Raw genomic sequence first — 21,130 nt, forward strand, 5'->3', positions numbered from 1 at the left:
AACACCATTTCTTCGTGCCACTGACACCCGCCATTGTGCTCAGTCCAGCGTTTTGTTTAATCCCTGTGGTAATCCCGAGAGGTTTTGTGCTCCCATTGTACAAACGAGGAATTAGGCTCAGAGAGATTGTATGATTTGGTGAGAGACACAGGATTTAAATAAAAGTCACATTTGTCTGATCCTAAAGTCTTGTTTTTAACCACACATGATCTTGATAAATCCACTTAATCACATACCTGAATCACGTATGGAGCACCGACAGGCTGCAGGCAGCGTGCCAGACTAAGCAATAACGACCAGGAACTCTTGGGTTAGCTCCTTGAGGATGTAGAAATAGACAGTGGGCCCTGAAGCTTCCTTGCTGGGGGTGTATCTGAACCAGTAACTTGGTTATCCCACCCTCCCCCAACCTTGGTCTCAGGGATCTGAACCAGAAAATTGACTTTCTTTTGTCTCGATCCTGTTTTTCAGTTCCACGCACTCTCCTCTCCTCAGTCTCCTTTCCCCAGCACCCCCACCTCACGGCGGGCCTTGCACAGAACACTGTCGGACGAGAGCATTTACAGTAGCCAGAGGGAGCACTTTTTCACCTCCAGGGCATCACTTCTGGACCAAGCCCTGCCCAACGATGTCCTCTTCAGTAGCACGTACCCTTCTCTCCCCAAGTCACTCCCATTGAGGAGGCCTTCTTACACCTTAGGAATGAAATCGCTGCATGGTAAGTGGTCTTTCAGCTGCAGCCTGGACAGCCCTGTTGATGATGGTCAGTGTTCCCAGACGTGGCTGCCACTCGGTGTGCTCAGAGAGGGGTCCTGTATCCATGCTCAGATGGTCTCAGCTCACCCGCCCCTTCGTCATTTGCCCTCTCTCTCCTGTAATCCCAGACCACCACAGTCACCCAGGATGCTTGCTAGAAGTAACAGATTCCCACACTGGACCCAAGACCTCCTGAATTTGAATCTCCAAAAGAGTAGTCTGGGAATTGGTATTCTTAGCAACCATGCCAGCTGCTGTTTTGATTGAGCAAATTTGGCTAGCACTAGATTAGTTATTTCTTAGAGAGTTGTATCCACTGCTTCCTATAGCCACCGTAAGAACCCAGACTTGCCATTGCTCTCAGTCTTTCCCAGGCTGTAAGGAAATTGCCTGTGGTGTCAACCACTCATTTGTTGACTCATTGATTTATTCATGCAGTGAGCAGGCAAGCATTATGTAAGGAAAAGGCCTGTGGATAATGGGTACCTCCATGTTCTTGCACCTGGTCCACATATGCCTTGTTTGCTTTGTGACCCAGCTAGATCCCAGTTTTATTAAGGGCCATGTTCTGGGACTCAGGATTTAAAATTTGGTTTTTCCCTTTTTCCTGTCTCTGTCCACCCCATTCCAGGGCTCTACACCTCCCCTCATAGCTGTGGCCCAGCACAGCAGATGCCTGTCATGGAACCAGTGTTCCTGATCATTTACCAGATGCACTGCTCTCACCCTTCCTCCCTTCTGTCCTTTTTCCTTCTGCGAACTCTGCTGCAGCTTTTATATCTCTGGTGTCCATTCATACCCACGTTTCTTTTCCTTCTGCTGCTTCTCTGGAACAGTAATTTCTTTACATCTCTTGCTTTTGCTGCCTTATTTTTGAGCTCTCAGCCCACGCTCATGAATGTTCCTCCATGTCTCCGTCCTACTCACTGCTCAGCAGCACAGGCCCACCCACCCTGCTCGCCCCGGCAGGCATCACACAAGGCTCATGCCAGCTTCCCCTGCTTCCTCCCCCATCCACCTGCAGCTTATATCTGGGTTCTCTTTGCTCCAGGAAGTCACCTCCAATGAACCAAGGTTGGCACATGAAATGACCACTTTTTATCATCAAACTCCAGAATAAGCCTTGTGGTAGTGACCTCCTGTCCCTAACCTTTTTCTCTCCTTCTCTCCCTACATCAGGGTCAGTCTTCCCTGAATTCCATTATTCCTGCCTTACTTTGATTGCTCTCTTATTTCCCTGTACTTCTAATTTTGCCTTTGCAGTGTAAAGGTGTAACCCCTTCGTGAAGTCTTCTCTGCATGTGTCATGTCAGAGTAGGCCCTGAGTCGTAGAAGCCTACATTCCAAAAGAGCAGCCCAGAAATCTGCCTCCCACACATGGTCATTGTCCAGACGAGGAGTCCTGGGACTAAAGTGCCCATGTGAGTCCACAGTGGAAGGGAAGGAACAGGCAGCCCTCTCTGAGGCCCTTCCCATCAGCTTTTCTTGTTTTCCTGAATAAGATAGCAGGTGCAGTGATTTCACATCCTAACCAAGCAGTCCTCATTGGGCTGATCCCTCAGCCCTACCTTGCTTGGTGACTTCCACTGAAATGTGTTTGGGGAATGAGGAAGGGTGACTTCTTTCATCCCCCACATGGAAAGTCGGGCCCCAGAGATAAAAGGGCAGAAGGGTTGTGAGTTACAGAATTATCTGTTCCTCCTACTTACCCTTGGTGGGAGCACATTTAAGTAGAACTTAACGTTTACTATCTTGCAGTATTTGTTAACTTCCATTTACTCATAATTTTGCTAATTTTAAGCACAGTAATAACCAGCAGCTGTACTTCAGAGAAGTTCTTTTTGTAATTTGAAAGGGAAAACAAAGCACTTAATACACTGGCTTACCGGGCTGTCATAATACATGAAACTCTTTTTTTTTTTTTTTTTTGAGACGGAGTCTCGCCTTGTCGCCCAGGCTGGAGTGCAGTGGCCGGATCTCAGCTCACTGCAAGCTCCGCCTCCCGGGTTTACGCCATTCTCCTGCCTCAGCCTCCCGAGTAGCTGGGACTACAGGCGCCCGCCACCTCGCCTGGCTAATACATGAAACTCTTTAACTCCTGGGAAACAGATCTTTCTGGAGTCACTTAAGTATTCTAGCTGAGCGTTTAGCTTAACTTTGTGTTTGCATGGACCTGAGTGTTGCAGTCACCTTCCAAGGGTGCTCCTTCTCGTGGAGTGGTTTGCTCTGCCCTCGCTTCCACCCAGCTTCTGCCTACTGAGCACATTTTTATGTCATGAGCAACATTTTCCCTGGACCCCAACAGCCACCCTTCCTGTTATCTGCCTGCATTAACCGGAGCAGTAGGAGCTGCCTTCAGTGTTCAGGGTGGCTCACTCTGCCCAGTCCTCCCTGCCCCAGGCTAAGCAGAGCTTAGTTGTTAATATGTCAGTTTGTTGTTACAGTGGTTTAATATTTATATTCAATAAATTGTCCCCTTAGGAAGAGCTTGGGATGTTAGACTGCTGCAACCCAAAATTGATCCAAAGAATAGCTCATGTGATGACTGCATCTTTGGGAAGAATAATACCAGTTCCACCAGTAAAATCACCTTCCTGTCTTAGCTCTGTCTGAGTAACCCAGCACACTCACATCCCTTGATTTGCCCCTCACACCCCCTTGGACACCTTTGACCATGGAACCCAGTGGGCTGCCCCTGAATAGCAGACAGGGCAGGCATGGGCCTTCTGTCCCGTACCACTCCCAGGCCAGATAAAAACAAACCCTATTAAACTGGGTGCAGTGGCTCACGCCTGTAATCCTAGCACTTTGGGAGGCTGAGGCAGGTGGATCACGACGAGGTCAGGAATTCAAGACCAGCCTAGCCAACATAGTGAAACCCCATCTCTACTAAAAATACAAAAATTAGCTGGGCATGGTGGTACATACCTTTAGTCCTAGCTACTTGGGAGGCTGAGGCAGGAGAATTGCTTGAACCTGGGAGGCGGAGGTTGCAATGAGCCGAGATTGTGCCACTGCACTCCAGACTGGGCTACAGAGTGAGACTCTGTCTCAAAAAATAAAAAAATTTTAAAAAATAAGCCCTATTGTCCCCTCTAATAGGAAGAAACATCCCTGGTCTGGCTGTAAAATCCAGCTCTCTGTTGAAGTAGGCCTCTTCTTCCCGGCCCAAATCCCTTGGCTCTGCGGGAAAGGAGGTGCTAGTGCTGGCCAGGCCCTGCTGTGGACAGACAGCTCTCACAAAAGCAGACTTAGTGCCTCAGTGCAAAACTAACTTGGCCATGACTCACTGCTGGAAGGGAGAGAATGGGAGGTTGTAAAAAAATGAAGACAGACTAGAGGAAGCCCATTCCTATTTCAAGTCAGCTTTAGAATAGCCACTAACAGTCTGCTAACCTGGACATTGATAACAGTCACAAATGGCTTACAATCTGTTGTGGTAACAGGAAACAGGTAAGTTTTGAGTGGCTCTCCCACAGGCACAAGAAGCATCTCATTCCTCCTCCTTTCCTGCAGGAGAGTTCTCGGCCTCCGACAGCTCCCTCACTGACATCCAGGAGACCCGCAGGCAGCCTATGCCCGACCCTGGCCTGATGCCCCTGCCTGACACTGCTGCGGACTTGGATTGGTCCAACCTGGTAGATGCTGCCAAAGCCTACGAGGGTGAGTCCACTGAATCCACACAGGACAGCCCAGGATCCTGCAGGGCTACCCTGCAGGGTGCCGGCGGAGTGAGCAGTCTCCGTCCACTCTACTTCTCTGGACACACAACATATGTACCTCACCAGATGAGCTACCAGTTACTGAGCACTCAGTAGGGACCAGACCCTAAGCTGGACACTGAAGCACGTTTTATGTAATCAGATGCCACCTGGTGTTTCCTCCACAGGATTCATAACATGAATGCCTCACCTCCTCTGTATATGGGAAGGGCAGTGGGAAGAGGAATCCCAGCTGTCCCTTGACTGAAAAGAACACGTATCCAGAGAGGATCTTTCATCACGTCGCAAAGACGTTGTTGCTAAGTGTCACAGTGCTTGCCCTGCTTGGCCACGTGCCTGTCCTGACAAATGTGGGGCATCTCCCTTGCCGTTCTCCCTCGTCTCCGTGTGCAGTAGCACGTTGTCTGTCTGCATTGTCTCCTTGCCAGCCTGCTGGCCGTGTGCTCACTTTAGGCTGGCAGTTCTTAAATGCAGGTCCTCAGACTGGTACTGATCTTGTCTGCTGTAATGAAAACAGAAAAAGTAGTACGGTATGTGTGTGTAGACATAAGATTGGCAGCTGGGTTTTTTGTTTTGTTTTTTGAATGAAGACTGACTTTTTTCTACATTTAAAGATCTTTCTAAAATGTATAGTTCTTATTCTTTACAAAATTATAGCAGGTGATTTTTTTTTCTGTTTTTGTTGTTGTTGTTGCTCTTAATTAGGAGAATTGAAAATTGCTATTTAGTCAAGTTTGAATTTTGGGGGGAAATTTACTAGGCCACAGAACCTGTAAGTCGGGCAACCATGGAGTGGTCAGCAGCGGATGCTTTTACCTTCATGCTGTTTATCTAGCAGATGGAAATACCTAGTTCTAACTTGATTTTTCAGTTTGTTGGTTAATCTCCTTCATATACAAATGGTAGAAGTTTTGGGTTTTAATAGGAGATTATTTTAAATTTGATTTAGTTTTCTTGGCTTAAATTTTAACTTGGTATGTTTTGGAACACAGCTGGTATGGATTTATGTTAAAGCCAACCAGAGTGTCCAGGAATCTTGTGGAAGACATACTTCAAGAAGTTTTAAGTATAATGCTAGCTCTCGAATGCATTTATTTCATTGCTGAGTGGAAAGCCTTGGTCTGGAAATTTGGCACAAGGACTGTTTCCAGAGAAACATTTCATAGAATGCTACTGTGATGAGGGGGGACTAGAAATTGACTCACAAATGTTTTTTAAAGGGAAATTACAATGGTACAATCCTCTTACAGCTAAAACAGTCATATTTTTCCCTGTGAGAGCTGGGAAATAAGATTTCCAGTGCATCCTGTACTGGAAATACTAGACATGACTGTCAACTAGACCACTTGTTGACTTTGATAGATAGGGCCCAGGGTGTGGTTCCAAAATACTCAATGGTTTCTTCTCTCCTTTCCAGTCCAGAGAGCCTCGTTTTTTGCTGCTAGTGATGAAAACCATCGCCCCTTGAGTGCTGCATCCAACAGTGATCAGCTGGAGGACCAGGCTCTGGCCCAGATGAAGCCTTTCAGCAGGTTGGTCCCCGTGCGAGGGCAGCACTCTGTACCTTGTGTCACACCTGCCAGTGACTGCAGCTGTGGGGAGAAGAGATGGAAGCCACACGGAATAGCTGAGTGAAGCTCATCACCGCGGAGCCACTTTACATTTTAGTCAGAACACTTTGTAACTAAATATAATAGATATAATTAAACTATTCTTGATGACTTATATGGCCATAATGACAAATATTCATTATTATTTAATGCCATAATACATTTATGCCCTCAGGACCGGTTGGGTCAGGTAGGAGAGAGAATTTGCTCTAAGTATCCCCGCTGTCTGGGCTGTGTAGTCCTGCAGTCTGGGTTTTCAGTATCTTCCACAGTGTCGCTGATGGTCATGCTTATACATGCGCTTGCTGAGTCCTAGTGGTTTGAGATGTAGGCATGATGCCTTAGCTGCAATTGCATGAGTAGCTAAGACCACACACTTGGGGACCAGAGACAACCTGCCTATCACATCAGCTCCCCAGCTTCCTTCCCACACACAGGGGAGCAACTCCTCTTTCAAAGCCCACTAGAGATCCCAGAGCCTCCCTGGCAATCATTTTACTGTTTGACAAGTATGTCTGCCAGAAAGTACCTCTTGTGCTGCCAGAGAGACCATTTTCACTATTGCGCTTCATTCTTTAGTCGTGAAGATGCAGCATCTTTAACAAAGGAAGCTATTGATTTCCTGCAGTTCAAGCTTGTATTACCTTTTTTTAAGATTACCATTTTATTTTGTAAAGTAAAAATACTCATTGGGTCGCCATACCGAGTAATTTGACATTGAAAACCATTTTATAAATACAGCCTCCTCAGATTAAAAAAACAAATCCCAGCCATGGAGGCCCCTGCCAACATGGTCTTTTGTTTCTTGTTCCCAGCAGTAAAGATTCCTCTCCCACTCTGGCTTCTAAAGTGGACCAGCTGGAAGGTATGCTGAAGATGCTTCGGGAAGATTTGAAGAAGGTAAACACGTATTCTCAAAGCAAATTGCCCAGTCTGTGCAAACTGCCCTTGAACCTTGAGAGCCCTTTTTAAGTAGCGTAGTGAAATAAGATGTGGGTGTCTTCCTGGTGCCTGCACGTGTTTGGGGCTGCAGGGATCTCAGTTGCCACCGGAACACACAGTGCAAGGAGGTGTTTGGCGTCAGGCGTACAGAAAAACTGTTCACTAATTTGTGAAAAACTTTGAACCCCAGCCAGCCCCATCTGGGTCCTCTCCCGGCCTCCCCACTCCTTGTGTAATGTGTCGGTAGCCCAGACTCCCATGTAGTTGGTGTTATTGGGGCTTTTGCACCAAAAGAACTGAATGTTTTGTTTTTGGGGCGGCCTTGACTATACCAAGACATCAACCACCAAAACAATTGTCTACAATTTAAGACAATCCTGACTAACAAGGACGTTAAAATACACATTAATGTACTTACATTCCAGCATTACTTACAGCTAATCCTGCGAGGTTGAATCTCTCTAGAAGCCCTGTTCCCTGAGCTGAGAGTGTCTTAGCACCTGCTACCAGGCTGTTTAGACAGGTGTTTGGAGGAACAAAAAACAGAAATGGGCAAAAGATCAAAACAGGTCCATAGCTACTTCTCAGAAGAGCTGGGCAAGGTGGGGCCACACCTCTTAGCTTTTCTACTTCACTCTACCTCCCAGGAAAAAGAAGACAAAGCCCACCTTCAGGCGGAGGTGCAGCACCTGCGAGAGGACAACCTGAGGCTACAGGAAGAGTCCCAGAACGCCTCGGACAAGCTGAAGAAGTTCACGGAATGGGTCTTCAACACCATAGACATGAGCTAGGGAAGGCTGAGGAGGACAGGAGAAGGGCCCGGACACTCCCTCCAGTGAGTGTCCTGCAGCCCTTTTCCTTCCATAGAAAGCATCCTCAGAGCACCTTCCCTGGCTTCCTACTCTGCCCCTTTTCGGGGAGTGCACAACACAATAGTTGCAGATCAACAATCATCACCTGCCTTTTGTAGAAAAGAAAAACAAAAAAAGTAAATAAAAATTTTAAACAGTAAAAGTTTAACTGCTAAAATGTGAATGTCTTTATTTTTTTGCACAATATCTTTATCTGTTATGTATTTAAGAAGAAACTGGGCCTTGGACCAGGGCGCCCCCTGGCCCATCTGCCTCTATTCCCATCAGCTTTCTTATCAACTTCAGGTAACCCAAGCTTTCCCTTGTTATTCTAACAAATGTCATTATTCCTAGAAAAAGAATGTTTTTATAACTTGTTTGGGGAGTAGAGAGGGATATTTCCTTACCTTCTTCCCTAAAATGCCTGGAGAGGGAGTTGCTTTGAGAAAATGCCTACCTCCCTTGAATGACTCGTGCATGAGCTAGTGCTGTGTGTACCTGTCCTCCAGAGATCAGCAGGACCAGGGTTATTTAACAGCAAGTCAGTAAACCAGAGCACCTCTGACAGTGCTTGCAGGCCACACCCCTTCTCAGTCCTGCATTGTGAGGTCATTTCCTGCTTCTCCCTTTCCCCAGGAAGATGGTCCCACTTGTGCTGCAGGACTCTTTTTTGTTTGGCTTAATTGAGCCCCACTAAATTGGAATCAACCTATCTTACAGCTTCCTGGCTCCAAACAGTAATTGATTTCAGAATGCCCCCAAACTAAAACCTTATTATCTGTATGCATTTTGAATGCATTTTGGTCAAAAGTATACGTCGTTTTAAAAAATGTGGCACAATTGGTTTTTCTAGCTTGCTCAAAATGACCATATCTCTAAATTAATCTTTCTCTCCAGAGCAAGACTTCACCAGTATTTGTAACTAGGAAAAGCTAACAGTGAATGTTTGTGAATTTTAATCCTTGATTGTTAGAAGCAATGATTGTGATAGTAGAATGGGCTTTTGAAATCTGCATGTCCCAGTGTGAAATTTCAGCACGGTATTTTCTGCATCCTTTCATGGCCATCCAAAGGATTCCGCTGCAGAAATTATTGATGTGCTATTTTTCCTGTCTTGTGACGCAGGCTGCTTCGGGCCCCTGGGTCACTCTTCCAAGGCCCTCGCTGCTGTAGAGCACAGAGACATGGGGCTGGCCAGTGTCGACTGACCTGAGGAGACCCCTTTGTTTGTTGCCTTTGTAACTGTCACTAAACCGACCCCTCTGCCCTTTCAGTGGCAACTCTGGTCTAAGGGAACATTCAGCACTCTAGCGGCATCTGATTGGAAGTTCCCTCCCCCAGGGAATCTCAATTCCTTCCTCTCTCCATCCCAGAAAGAAACAGGATGGATTTTCCTCTCTTCTCCCCGCTACCTTCACTACCAGATTTTTATGCTACAGTTTCATTCTTGATTGTGATTTCTCCATGGGATTTTTTTTTTCTGGTGACATTTCTATCATGGAAGTAGGAAGATTTCGGAGTGCTTTGTAAAGATTTCAATCGTCTGTCTCTTTCTCTCTTTGACTTGTATGAAGGAGATTGTACATTGCCTGATACCTCTTTGTAAATGAGAAATATTGCTAACATCCAAGCATTCTGAAGTCTTGCTTATCCTTCTGAGTTTAGTTCTCATTTCATTTTACATTTTGTTTGGGGACTTGGGGCAAGCTATTTATTAGAGTTTTGCAACAGAGTTCTTGTTTGAAGCCTCTAAAGACTACTTGTAAAATTCAAAGAATAAAATTCATTTTAAACGCTCTTTTAAAACGCTTTGGTATTATTGCTTGAGGTTTGCTTACTTGAAAGACCACCCAATAACTCACTGACCCTCCTTGCATCCGAATTTTTTCATCAAGCTTTATTAACACTAATGATGATTCTTGAAAATTTCTGTCCTTTTTAGAATGTTAATAAACTTTTTTACTCTGTCCACATGTCGATAGATAATTACTATTTTGCCTTCTCTGCTTATGATTTGATATTTGCAGAGCACTTCATAATTAGCTTCCTCTTCATTATCCACCCGTGGATTTTTCATAACATTGTTATTCTCTGAGACCAGCACATTTTTGGGCTGCATCTCCTAGCTCTCAATGTCAGATGTTGTGTGCCCAGGGAATACAAATGCCTGTTAATATTAGGCTGTGCAAAATATAATTAGAAAAGTTAATCTACTGAAAAAAAAAACAGTGCATTCCAAAGTCAAACTGAACCAATTTTTTTTTTAATCCACCATGTCACTGTTCCTCTCCAGCGGTGCAGCTAATTGAGTGCTGGCAGTAGAGTTTATTGCTTGTATTTGGTTCAACAGTTCTACAGATTCTAGAGTTCTTGGACTAGCATAAGACTGGATGCTACAAAATATTCCGATTAACAAGCTCAAAAGGTCTGTTTAGACCATGATTCGTACATGGTTTGCAGGGCTTATATGTTAATTCTGTAGGGCTTGGCACATGGGTTGGGAGCTCCTGGGAGAAGGTGCTGTTGGGCCTGCATTGATGGAAGATCTTCATCCATGAGCTGACTGGGAAGGCCAGTTGCTTGCACTCCAGATCTGGTGCTGGTGATAAGCTGGGTTGGGTTACTAACTCCTTAGGTGGGGATAAGAACGACAGTCCAGGGGCAAAGAAAATGGGCCCAGCAAACTTACACTGTTTGCCTCTAGTTAAATGTAAGATGATGATCTGAATCCAGATTTCAGTCTCGTAGTGCAATGTTTGAGCAACTGTGAAGTGCTGTTTCCCCAGAATAAACAGTGGATATTAAAGTGCAAGATGGCACACGTTGGTGTGTGAGGGCTGGCCGGGTGTGAGGGCTCACACCTGTAATCCTGACACTTGGGGAGGCCAAGTCAGGAGGATTACCTGGGCCCAAGAGTTTAAGACTAGCCTGGGCAACATAGTGAGACCTCATCTCTGCAAAAAATAAAATTAGCTGAGCATGGTGGCACATGCCTGTAGTTCCAGCTACCTGAGGTGGGAGAATAGATTGAGCCCAGGAGGTCGAGGCTGCAGCGAGCTGGGATTGCCCTACTGCACTCCAGCATGGGCGACAGAGACCCTGTCTCAAAAAAAGAAAAAAAAAAAAAAAAAACGACTTGGATAATGTTAAATATGACCTGTGTCCTGTGTGATTTTAAAAGAATAAAGATGTCGCAGTAATGTTGGATACTTTTTCTATGTATGAATTTTGTCACTAATGACCCATTGGCATCATCTTTTGAGAAAAAGACATTTAACTTCGACTGGGACTTAAATCCCATCCATTACTTACCATCTGCGTTCTTAGGAAAATTACCTAATCTCTGAGCATGGTTTCCTCATCTGGTAAAGTAGTTACAGCCTCATGTTTTAAGAATTAAACAGAACCAGACATGTAAAGGCAGTGACTGGCAAATCGTACACACTCAATGAACATCGAGTGGCTCCCTTTGTCCTACATCTCTGATATGTTCATGCTTTTATGTTGTTTTTCCAGAACAGAGTCCTGATGTATTAATAGCAGAGTTTTTTAAATCCTTAGCAGTGAGTCCATACCCCTACTCCCCGACTCCCCGACAAGCACCAGGTCATGTCTTTCCTTAAGTAGAATTGCTTAAGGGACGGAAGAGTCAGAATGAGCTCGTCTACTTTGCTTCATATTGGTCGGTGCTTTTAACCCTTTGCTATAAACTTTAGAACAGCGACTCAAACTTGAGCTTGCATCCGAATCACCTGGAGAGTTTGTCAAAACACAGGTCATGTGACTGCACCCCCAGGATCTGTAATTGTGCAGGTATTAAGTAGAAAATACTTAAATTTTCTGCAAGTTCCCAGGTTATTCTTTAGAAGAATACGGTTAACAAGAGAATAGCCATAGGAGCCAGCATTAAAAGAAATAGAAACTAAGGTGTGAGGCACTTACTGTGTCCAGATAACTGAGTATTATCTTGACAAGTTAACCGTCCGCAGACTACGTTGCAGGGGGAAACACACTTAAATTGTAACTCGAAAATTCAGTTAGATAAAAGAACTTTATTTTCCTTTTTAACTAAAATGGTGATTCAGAGCTCCCTGTGCATGAAACTTGACTATTTTAAGTTCGTGTGTTACCTAGATGGAGCTGGAATTCCTTTACCACCATTAACTATATGAGACTAGGTACCAGGTTAGCAAGGGGGTGACCTTGGTGCTCTCAGAGCAGATGACAACTTGGGACGGCAGAGCTGCAGAGGAAAGCAGGGCCTGGGGTGGGAGGTGCAGAGCCCTGGAGCCAGGCCCTCAGTGTTGTGGCCATAGGGGATGTGGGGTGAGGTGGGGTTGGCGAGGGACAGAGATGGGAAGACTTGGTTCCAGGCTGAGAATGTTAAATTCGAGTCACTGACTTCCACAATCAGCCCAGCCTACTCACCCAGTCTCCAAGATCCTATGAAACCTCAAAGTTACAAGAAAAGCACATTTCACGACTGCCCTCATCCCTGTCCCACACGGTTCAGAAAAGTTTACTTCAGGGCCCATGCTGCACAATAGCCTGTTTTCTCTGCTATTGTCCAAAGAAAAGACAGAAGGAAGGAGTTGCGGCTCCTCTGTATCCTTTACAAAAACTATGACTCAAACACTCGAAGACACAGCTGTCTTTTCTGAGAAGATAATTATCACCTTGGGGTTTTCATTCCTGGTGCCTAGCCCCCTCTATTGCTCCTCTCTGCGGATCCCCCTCCTCTCCTGGGCCTGCCAGCATTGTGCTTCCTTGCACCTTGTCAGATTATGCCCTTCCGGTCCTCCACCCTTTCAAATCAGACATCTCCTGTCTTTCCTCTGTGTGTGTGAGTCATCACACCTGAGACCCAAGAGAGCGTTCCACCTTCCCTTCCCTCATTACACCTCTCATTATACCCTTTCAGTCCCACTTGCCTTCAGTCCTGTGAACAGGCATCTCTCAAAGTTCCTTCCATTACTTACTCTCAATTAGCGCATCTCATTATGCCTCCTAATCAGCTCCTCTGCCAGGCACAGCCCCACCTTTAAACACACGCAGCTCATTTTATCCTTCCATTTGTATCTCTCATGACCCATTTTCAACCTGAATGATCTCCTAGACAAAATACCCTAAGCTCTGGGAACCTTACTCCCTGTCTTTATGTAAATGTATTCCTTCAAAGATCTCATCATAGGTTCTGTTGATGCATCTATGATTCATTTTTCTTACCCAAAGTGTCGTGTCCTTTTAAGTGGCCCGAACTCCCTATACATTAGATCCTGTTAGTGCACCCCTGAATCTCTAATAAGCTCACCCAATCATATCTCTCCTGTGCAAGACTGTAATTCAGCATTTAAGAAAAGCATCACAAAATGGCTATCTGCCAATAAAATCCAACTCTTTTGCAAAAGTATAAACTGCTTGGGAGGGGATGGTTTCTCCAGTTTGCCACTGATGTTCCCACTCCATATTGCCTTAAGTGCTCCCAGCTCACTGCACACATCTAGGTAACTTGCCTGGTATGAAGGCATTTGAGTTGGTGTCCTCTGAATCCCATCACCAAACCCAAGGAAGCCATTTCCTTCCCCAAACCACACCCCCATCATAAGTCCACCCACCCTCACCTACCCTGTGTTTCTGGGAGTGAGAAACATTTAAGAAGGGAGTTTTATACCAATTCAAAGAGGAAACAATAAATTACTAACAAAGTTGCCAGGAGGTGGTCCTTTAGTCACTTGTCTTAGTGAAAAGTTAGGATGGATTTGTAAGTGACCAAGTAATTTTTTTAACGAGCTTAAGGGTATTTGAAACAGTTACTTCTCATAAGAAGCTTAAACATTGCTCTGTAATCTTAAGACAATAAATATGCTTAGCAAACTCTTTTTTTTTTTTAGTTAGTACAAAGATAAACTCATCCCAATGTAGGTACATTTCAAATTAATGAGGCTCTGCCTATTAAAACATGCACCATAAATGCTGCCTAGCTTAATATAAACAACACTAGCTGGAGTGGGAGTGAGAACTTCATTGACAGGCACTGCCAACAAGCAATTCTACTTAAGGAAAGACAAGACCTGGTGCATGTCGAGGAGCAGGGGTGTGGACTCACTGCTCACTAAGGATTTGAAAAACCGTGGTGTGAAAGACAAATTGGCGGTCAGGCACAGTGGCTCACACCTGTAATTCCAGCACTTTGGGAGACCAAGGAGGGCAGATCACAAGGTCAGGAGTTCAAGACTAGCCTGGCTAAGATGGTGAAACCCCATCTCTACTAAAAAAATACAAAAAAATTAGCTGGGCATGGTGGTGGGTGCCTGTAATCCCAGGTACTCGGGAAGCTGAGGCAGAGAACTGCTTGAACCCAGGAGGCAGAGGTTGCAGTGAGCCAAGATGCTACCACTGCACTCCAGCCTAGGCAACAGAGTGAGACTCCATCTCAGGAAAAAAAAAAAAAAGACAAACTGGCCTTGATCTTTGTGGCCCAAGAGGCAAAATAGGGTCCAGTGAATGCAAGTTATAGGGAACAGATTTTGTCTCCAAGGCAGTTGATCAGTGGTGATTGGGTGGTGTCCTGAGCTTAAAGTAGAAACCAGCTTTAAGAATCATTTTGCAAAGAACCTATCTCTTCACCTTTTTATAGTGGACACTTGCTGTCTTTAAATAAACTTAGAATCATGAATCACAGAATCGAGATGGAAAGGATCTTTAAAGTTTATATATTCTATCTCCCAGCCCAGGTTTCAAGCTCTGCCTCACTGTCCTGCCACATGTTCAGCCACCTGTCTTTGGTTACATGAGTGATGGGGAACTCTACTTCCTGAGGCTGCATTCTTCCTTTTATTCAGGGGAAGTCCATTTCCCTTTAACGTTTTTGTTTGACAGGGTCTGTCTCTGTGGCCCAGGCTGGAGTGCAGGGGTGTGATCATGGGTCACTGTGACCTTGAACTCCTGGGCTCAAGCCATCCTCCTGCCTTGGCCTCCCAAAGTACTGAGATTACAGGTGTAAGCCACCACGCCTGTTCTCCCTTTAATTTTTACAACTACTTCCAGTCCTATCACTTCAAGTTATACAAACAAATATGTTTCTCTTCCCAGATAATAACCACTAATTTTTTAGAAAATATCAGGTCTTCCCAATGTTATGTCTTCCCCAGGATAAAAATTCTCTATTTCCTCGACTTTTCCTTATTTGTCATGGCTTCCAGCCCCCTTCCCACCATATTATAATCATATCTAACATGTATTAAGGAGATAATCACTTTGTGTGCATTATCCTATTGAGTCCTCACAATAGTCCTGTGAGATGGATGCTATTAATGTCCCCATTTTATAGAACAATCAACAGAGTCACAGAAAGGTTAAATAATTTGTTTGCAGTAGAATAGTGCATGGTGAATGGCAGAACTGGGATTCAAACACAGCCCTCTGATTCTAGAACCAATATTTTATCTGTATTTTCTCAGTCTTATTGGTCTCAACCTATCAGTCCCCTGCATGGCCTGGTTGCATGAAGCTTTGCCCAAGAGATCTAGACAGCAGCATCATTGGCATAGGGTTGTAAATGGGGTAGGGGTTAGGGAACAGGAAAGACAACAAAAGTGTACCTTAAGGCCAGAGGACTCAGAGGAAACAACCTCTCCTGGGAGGCTCTTAGAGGAGAGGGGCCTTTAAAATTCTTCAACATTCTCTCTTGGAAACAACCTCTCCTGGGAGGCTCTTAGAGGAGAGGGGCCTTTAAAATTCTTCAACATTCTCTCTTGGCCAGGTGTAGTGACTCACGCCTGTAATCCCAGCACTTTGGGAGGCCAAGGCAGGAAGATCACTTGAGGTCAGAAGTTCGAATCCAGCCTGGCCAACATGATGAAACTCCATCTCTACTAAAAATACAAAAATTAGCTGGGCGTGGTGGCGGGCACCTGCAATCCCAGCTACTTGGGAGGCTGAAGCAGAAAACCTGGGAGCGGAGGTTGCAGTGAGCCAAGATAGCGCCACTGCACTCCAGGCTGGGTGACAGAGCGAGACTCCATCTTAAAAAAAAAAAAAAAAAAAAAAGAGTGTTTCAACATTCTCTCTCATTTAATATAGAGAGAGGTTCCCTCTATGAATTTCAATTCAAGGAGATATCTTCCTATCGAATTCCAGGCAAATCTGAAGATAAAAGAGGCTTTGAGAAACTCAGTGGTTCTCAGACTTAAGAATGCGTGAGCGTCACCTAGAGAAGTTGTTACATTCCTATTTCTGGACTCCAGGCTCAGAGATTCAGTGTTAATAGAGCCAAGCTGGAATCATAGAGCCTTCATTTTAATAAGTGGCCCTAGTATGTATGACTTGGGTGGGCACTGAACTACTCTTCAAGGAAACTCTGTCCTAAGCTTTCCAAAGCCCTTGGCCAGCTCTTCTGAGCCAGGGCATGTTAAGGTGAGGGCGTTGTCAGACTTCAGATTCGTGAATGCTTTGCCACTCCTCAATAGGTGAGGAATGTCTGGCCAGAATAGTGCTTTCATGAGAGGACAGAGGGACCTTCGGAGCAGCCATTTACTCAGTGGCTGATAGTTCTTAGCCTCATCCTACACTACACCTGGGTTTGCCTTTTTTTAAACTAAGAAGCATTTGCTTATTTGAAACCAATTAAAATCTTTGTTTCAAAACCAACTTGTAAATATTGTATATAACACTCTTCCCTCCTTAGGACAAACTGCAACAATGTTAATTTTACACTCTGGTCTAATCAGATCTCATTATTGATGTTACTGTAATAACCTCTGCTGCTGGTTCTGTATCATTATCCTTGAGCAGGTAGGTGGCATGGATTTCTTTTTTTTTTTTTTTTTTTTTTTGAGACAGAGTCTTGCTCTGTCGCCCAGGCTGGGGTGCAGTGGCCGGATCTCAGCTCACTGCAAGCTCCGCCTCCCGGGTTTAGACCATTCTCCTGCCTCAGCCTCCCAAGTAGCTGGGACTACAGGCGCCCGCCACCTCGCCCGGCTAGTTTTTTGTATTTTTTAGTAGAGACGGGGTTTCACCGTGTTAGCCGGGATGGTCTCGATCTCCTGACCTCGTGATCCGCCCGTCTCGGCCTCCCAAAGTGCTGGGATTACAGGCTTGAGCCACCGCGCCAGGCCGAGGCATGGATTTCAAAGTTGGTCCCTGTTTTCAGCAATTTAAAGACAAAGAGGAGATTTCCAGTTTATACCTTGAAGCCCATCTATCAAAACACTGTGCCCAAGGTCCTTGCAGTTGGCTTGCTAAAGCAACAGATTAAGAGGAACAAAATAAGCCCAGCTTCCAAGTGTAAACCCCAGCAAAAGCCCAAGTGCCTCCTGACTGCCTGCCAAGGGTCCACAGAGGGGCACCTGGGAGTCAGTGCTCCTGGTCATGACCTCTTCCTTTATCCAGTGTTCTGGTTATCTATAGCCACTTAAACTACTTCATAATTAGTTGCTTAAAACAACAAGCATATTCTTATCTACTGTTTCACAAGTTGGGAATTTGGGCAGGGCTCAGCTGGGTGATTCTTCTGCTCCATATGGCACTCACTGGGGTCACTCAGAGGTATTCAGCTGGCAACGGAGGTGGTTGGGAGAGTCCAAGGTGGCTTCACTCACAATCTTGACACCTCAGTGGGGACAGTGGAAGGGAAGGCTGGGCTCAGCTGGGCCCCTTTCCCTCTCCATATAGTCTAAAAGCTTGCATGTACTCTCTCTGGCAGGGTGGTTGGACTTTCAACATGGTGTTCAGGGCTTCAAGAGCCTAAAGTAGAAGTTGCCAGTCTTGCAGTGGTGTGATCTTAGCTCACCACAACCTCTACCTCCCAGGCTCAAGCAATTCTCCTGCCTCAGCCTCCTGAGTAGCAGGGATTACAGGCACATGCCACTACCACCTGGCTAATTTTTGTATTTTTAGTAGAGATGGGGTTTCACCATGTTGGCCAGGCTGGTCTTGAACTCCTGACCTCAAATGATCCACCTGCCTCGGCCTCCCAAAATGCTGGGATTACAGGCGTGAGTCACCGCGTCCAGTCAGAAGTTGCCAGCCTTCTTAAAAGCTCGGTCCAGAAATGTCAGAGCATTGCTTCCTCATACTTTGTCAAGCTCAGAGTCAAAGAAAGGGGAAATAGGCCCCCTCCCTCAGGAAGGGGCTTGTCAGAGTTCATACCACCTCTCATCTGCCACAGTCAGCCTCTCTCCCCCCTCTCCACTACAATCAGCCCCATTCTCCTTTCAGACTCCTCACTCCTCCATCAGGATCAGAATACCAGAATTTCCATCAAGAGCCATAAAAAAACCCAGCCAAATACTAATTTCACCTAAGGGAAATTACCCCATTCCTCGGGTAGTCCTGGGGACAGGGCAGGCCTTTGGAGTATCTGTGCTAAACAGTGAGGCCCTCCTGTTCCCCACTCCTCTCACTGTCCTGGTTTTCTCACCAGCTTTATCTAAGTACCATGGTTTGCCATCAGAAGAGACTGGGAGAGGAAGAGGACATCAACCTTCACCCCAGCCCCTCTTTTTACTAAGACTAAGAATCTCAACCCAGAAATCCAGTGGCAAAGGCTGACAATTGTTGCAGGTCCCAAGAGGGTCTGAGGCTGTGTGACCTCCAGGATCACCTGGCTCAGTCAAGCTAAAGACCTAAAAAGAGCAGCTCTCTATGCCGGCACTTCACTCCTAAGAATGCAAGGTTTGCTATATATTTGGGGCAGCCCTTATCACCTCCAGAAGACCATGTGAGGTCTAGCAGAAGAACAACAGTACAAAAGGCAGTCAGAAGGCAGCCAGTGTGAGGCAGTACGAGGAAGCCCCAGCCAGCACAGTGTGAGTCTGGGAGTCAGCTACGTTCTTGAGCTTCCTCCTCTGCAGCACCAGTGACAGCCATCATACTTCAGTTGCCAGGATTCATGTTTGCAAGGCCATGACACCCTCTGCCTGGTCACCTAAAGGTACTGGGAGGCAGACTGGCTGCCTTGCCTTCTGCACCTTGAGACTGGGTGTGAGCTCAGCCGTGGGAGACCTGTCAGCTTCAACTCCTCAACATCTCCCTCCTGTGCTCAGCCACATGCCCTGCCGGCTGAGCCCAAATCCTCAACTTGTCAGAGAACTGGCTGTAGGGTGCAGCAGGAAGTGGAATCAAGAAAAGCCCTCAGCTGGAGGGAAAAGACACAACCACAATCCACAAGCTGCAGTGAACATCTCCAGGCATCACTGTGACCCTCTAAGAAAGATGCTGTTCAGAGGGGGAAGTGACATCCCCCTCCCCTCTCATACTTGAATCTTCTCCACTTCCCAGCCCTCTGATTCTAGAACCAGACGATCTCTGCTCTCCAGCCAGTCTCTGCTTCCACAGCTTCTGTGCTGTCAGAAGGCTGAGTCTCTCTTAATGGGGGTGACATTAACCACTGCCCCAGGTTAGGGACAGCCTCCCCTGGTCCAGCTGTGGGCCTCCTACCCCTCCCCTCTGATTGGCTGTTCTGCAGTGTGGTGGTGGGAAGGGGTCCACATGGGGTAATCAGATAGGGGCCAAGCATAGTCCTTTCCTCAAAGGCAGGGAGAGCATAATCGTCAACTCTTCTTGGAGGCAATAGGAAATACTTGCAATCATTCCAGGTAGGCAGCAAAGTACACAAAAGCATTGAGTTTTCAGTATTGTGACCGCTGGAATATTCGTCTCCTGCCTGTATTGCACTCTGTAGTGAGGCAGCTCCAAGTGTTGCAAGGTTCTGTTACACTAAACCAAAATCTGCCTCCATCTTATTTCCACCAGATAGTAACAAAAGGTACACTTTCTGAAGCACTTCCCATGCTTCTGGCACTTTCCTGAACGCTTTGTGGCTGTCATCCTGTCCTTGAGTGGCTCTGGGAGCTCAATTGTCCCATTATCCCTTGGTTGAGGAAGCTGCGGCTCAGAAGGGCTAAGGAGATTGCCAACCCACTTGGCTGGATTTGAACACAGGTCTGTCGGATTCCAATGCCCTGGGCCAATGCAGCCCAGGGTCTGGTTCCCTTCCACCCTGTTTGGGGGTGGCTGCCTTTTCCTCTCCCTCTCCCAGCATCTTCTCCTTGACCAAGCATCCTGGGCTTCTCACTGCTGCTCCCTGCCTTGGCCACAGTCTCCCACCCTCCTGGGCTCCTTTCAAAGACAGGCAGAAACGAGCACGGCATTCTGGCACTGGTACTGGCCCTCCAACTCCGGATCCAATGTCCTTAGGATGCATGCAGCCTATGATTACCCATTTTTTTGGAGTCCTATCCCACTTGAGCTCAAAGGCGATCCAGCATCTAAGGTGTTTTCACCTGCGGTGTTTCGGGGTTATTTCTTCTCCATTCAAAATGGGATGGGAAGAAGACACGTATCTCAGTTAAATCTCACCTTACAGATTTGACTGATTGTTTCAGTCTGTTGAGCAGTTTGAACAATGCTGATGCTGTCATTTAGCACAAAGTGTGCTGTTGGACGTAAATGTGAGTCATACACCTCTGAGAGGACCCCAATAGCAACACTGACTGGCTGAGGTCAGGCTCTGTGGCCACCACCATCCAGGATGCATCGTTTTATTTATTTTGAGACAGGGTCTCACTGTCACTCAGGCTGGTGTGCAGTGGCGCCAGTCTTGGCTCACTGCAGCCTTGACCTCCTGGGCTGAAGTGATCCTCCCACCTCAGCCTCCGAGTAGCTGGGAGCTGCTAACCACCTGGCTAATGTAGAGACAGGGTTTTGCCATGTTGCCCAGGCTGGTCTTGAACTCTTGAACTCAAGCAATCCACCCACCTCGGCCTTCCAAAATGTTGGGATTATGGACATGACCTGGCCTCAATGCATCATTTTAAACAAGTCTCCTTGGCCAGGTGTGGTGGTTCATGCCTGATCCCAACATTTTGGGAGGCTGAGGATGGCGGATTGCTTGAAGCCAGGAGTTCAAGACCAGCCTGGACAACAAAGTGAGACCCCAGTCTCTATGGGATGGGGTGGGGTGGAGGGTTGGGGGGAAGAAACAACAACTAGCAAGGTGTGGGGGCTCACATCAATAGTCCCATAGTCCCAGCTACTTGGGAGGCTGAGTGGGGAGGATCCCTTAAGCCTAGGAGGTCAAAGCTGCAGTGAGCCGTGATTGAACCACTGTGCTAGCCTGGGCAACACAGAGAGACCCCATCTCTTCAAAACAAAACAAAACAAAACAAAACAAAACAGGCCTCCTTGGGAAGTGTCATTCCACCTGTTTTGAATCCAGGCTTAATCCAAAACCCCTGTTCTCACTTCT

At 46.3% G+C, this 21,130-nt stretch overlaps 1 protein-coding gene across 50 annotated transcripts in view; it reads left to right on the forward strand.

The window, feature by feature from the left end:
- Positions 1-9,687, forward strand: part of SIPA1L1 (signal induced proliferation associated 1 like 1) — a 409,504-nt gene extending 399,817 nt beyond the window's left edge. For 40 of the 50 annotated variants that reach the window (XM_065548978.1, XM_073997672.1, XM_073997682.1 and 37 more), the window contains 5 exons: positions 472-718; positions 4,273-4,419; positions 5,896-6,010; positions 6,904-6,988; positions 7,678-9,687. In XM_065548978.1, the coding sequence (XP_065405050.1) occupies positions 472-718; positions 4,273-4,419; positions 5,896-6,010; positions 6,904-6,988; positions 7,678-7,821 (738 nt within the window). In that variant the 3' untranslated portion in view covers positions 7,822-9,687. The remainder of the gene's footprint in view (positions 1-471; positions 719-4,272; positions 4,420-5,895; positions 6,011-6,903; positions 6,989-7,677) is intronic. The other 10 variants (XM_073997665.1, XM_073997679.1, XM_073997690.1 and 7 more) reach the window with 1 other exon arrangement.
- The last annotated feature ends 11,443 nt before the right edge of the window (positions 9,688-21,130 follow it).

The sequence above is a fragment of the Macaca fascicularis genome, chromosome 7, assembly GCF_037993035.2.
Source record: "Macaca fascicularis isolate 582-1 chromosome 7, T2T-MFA8v1.1".
Taxonomy (NCBI): domain Eukaryota; kingdom Metazoa; phylum Chordata; class Mammalia; order Primates; family Cercopithecidae; genus Macaca; species Macaca fascicularis.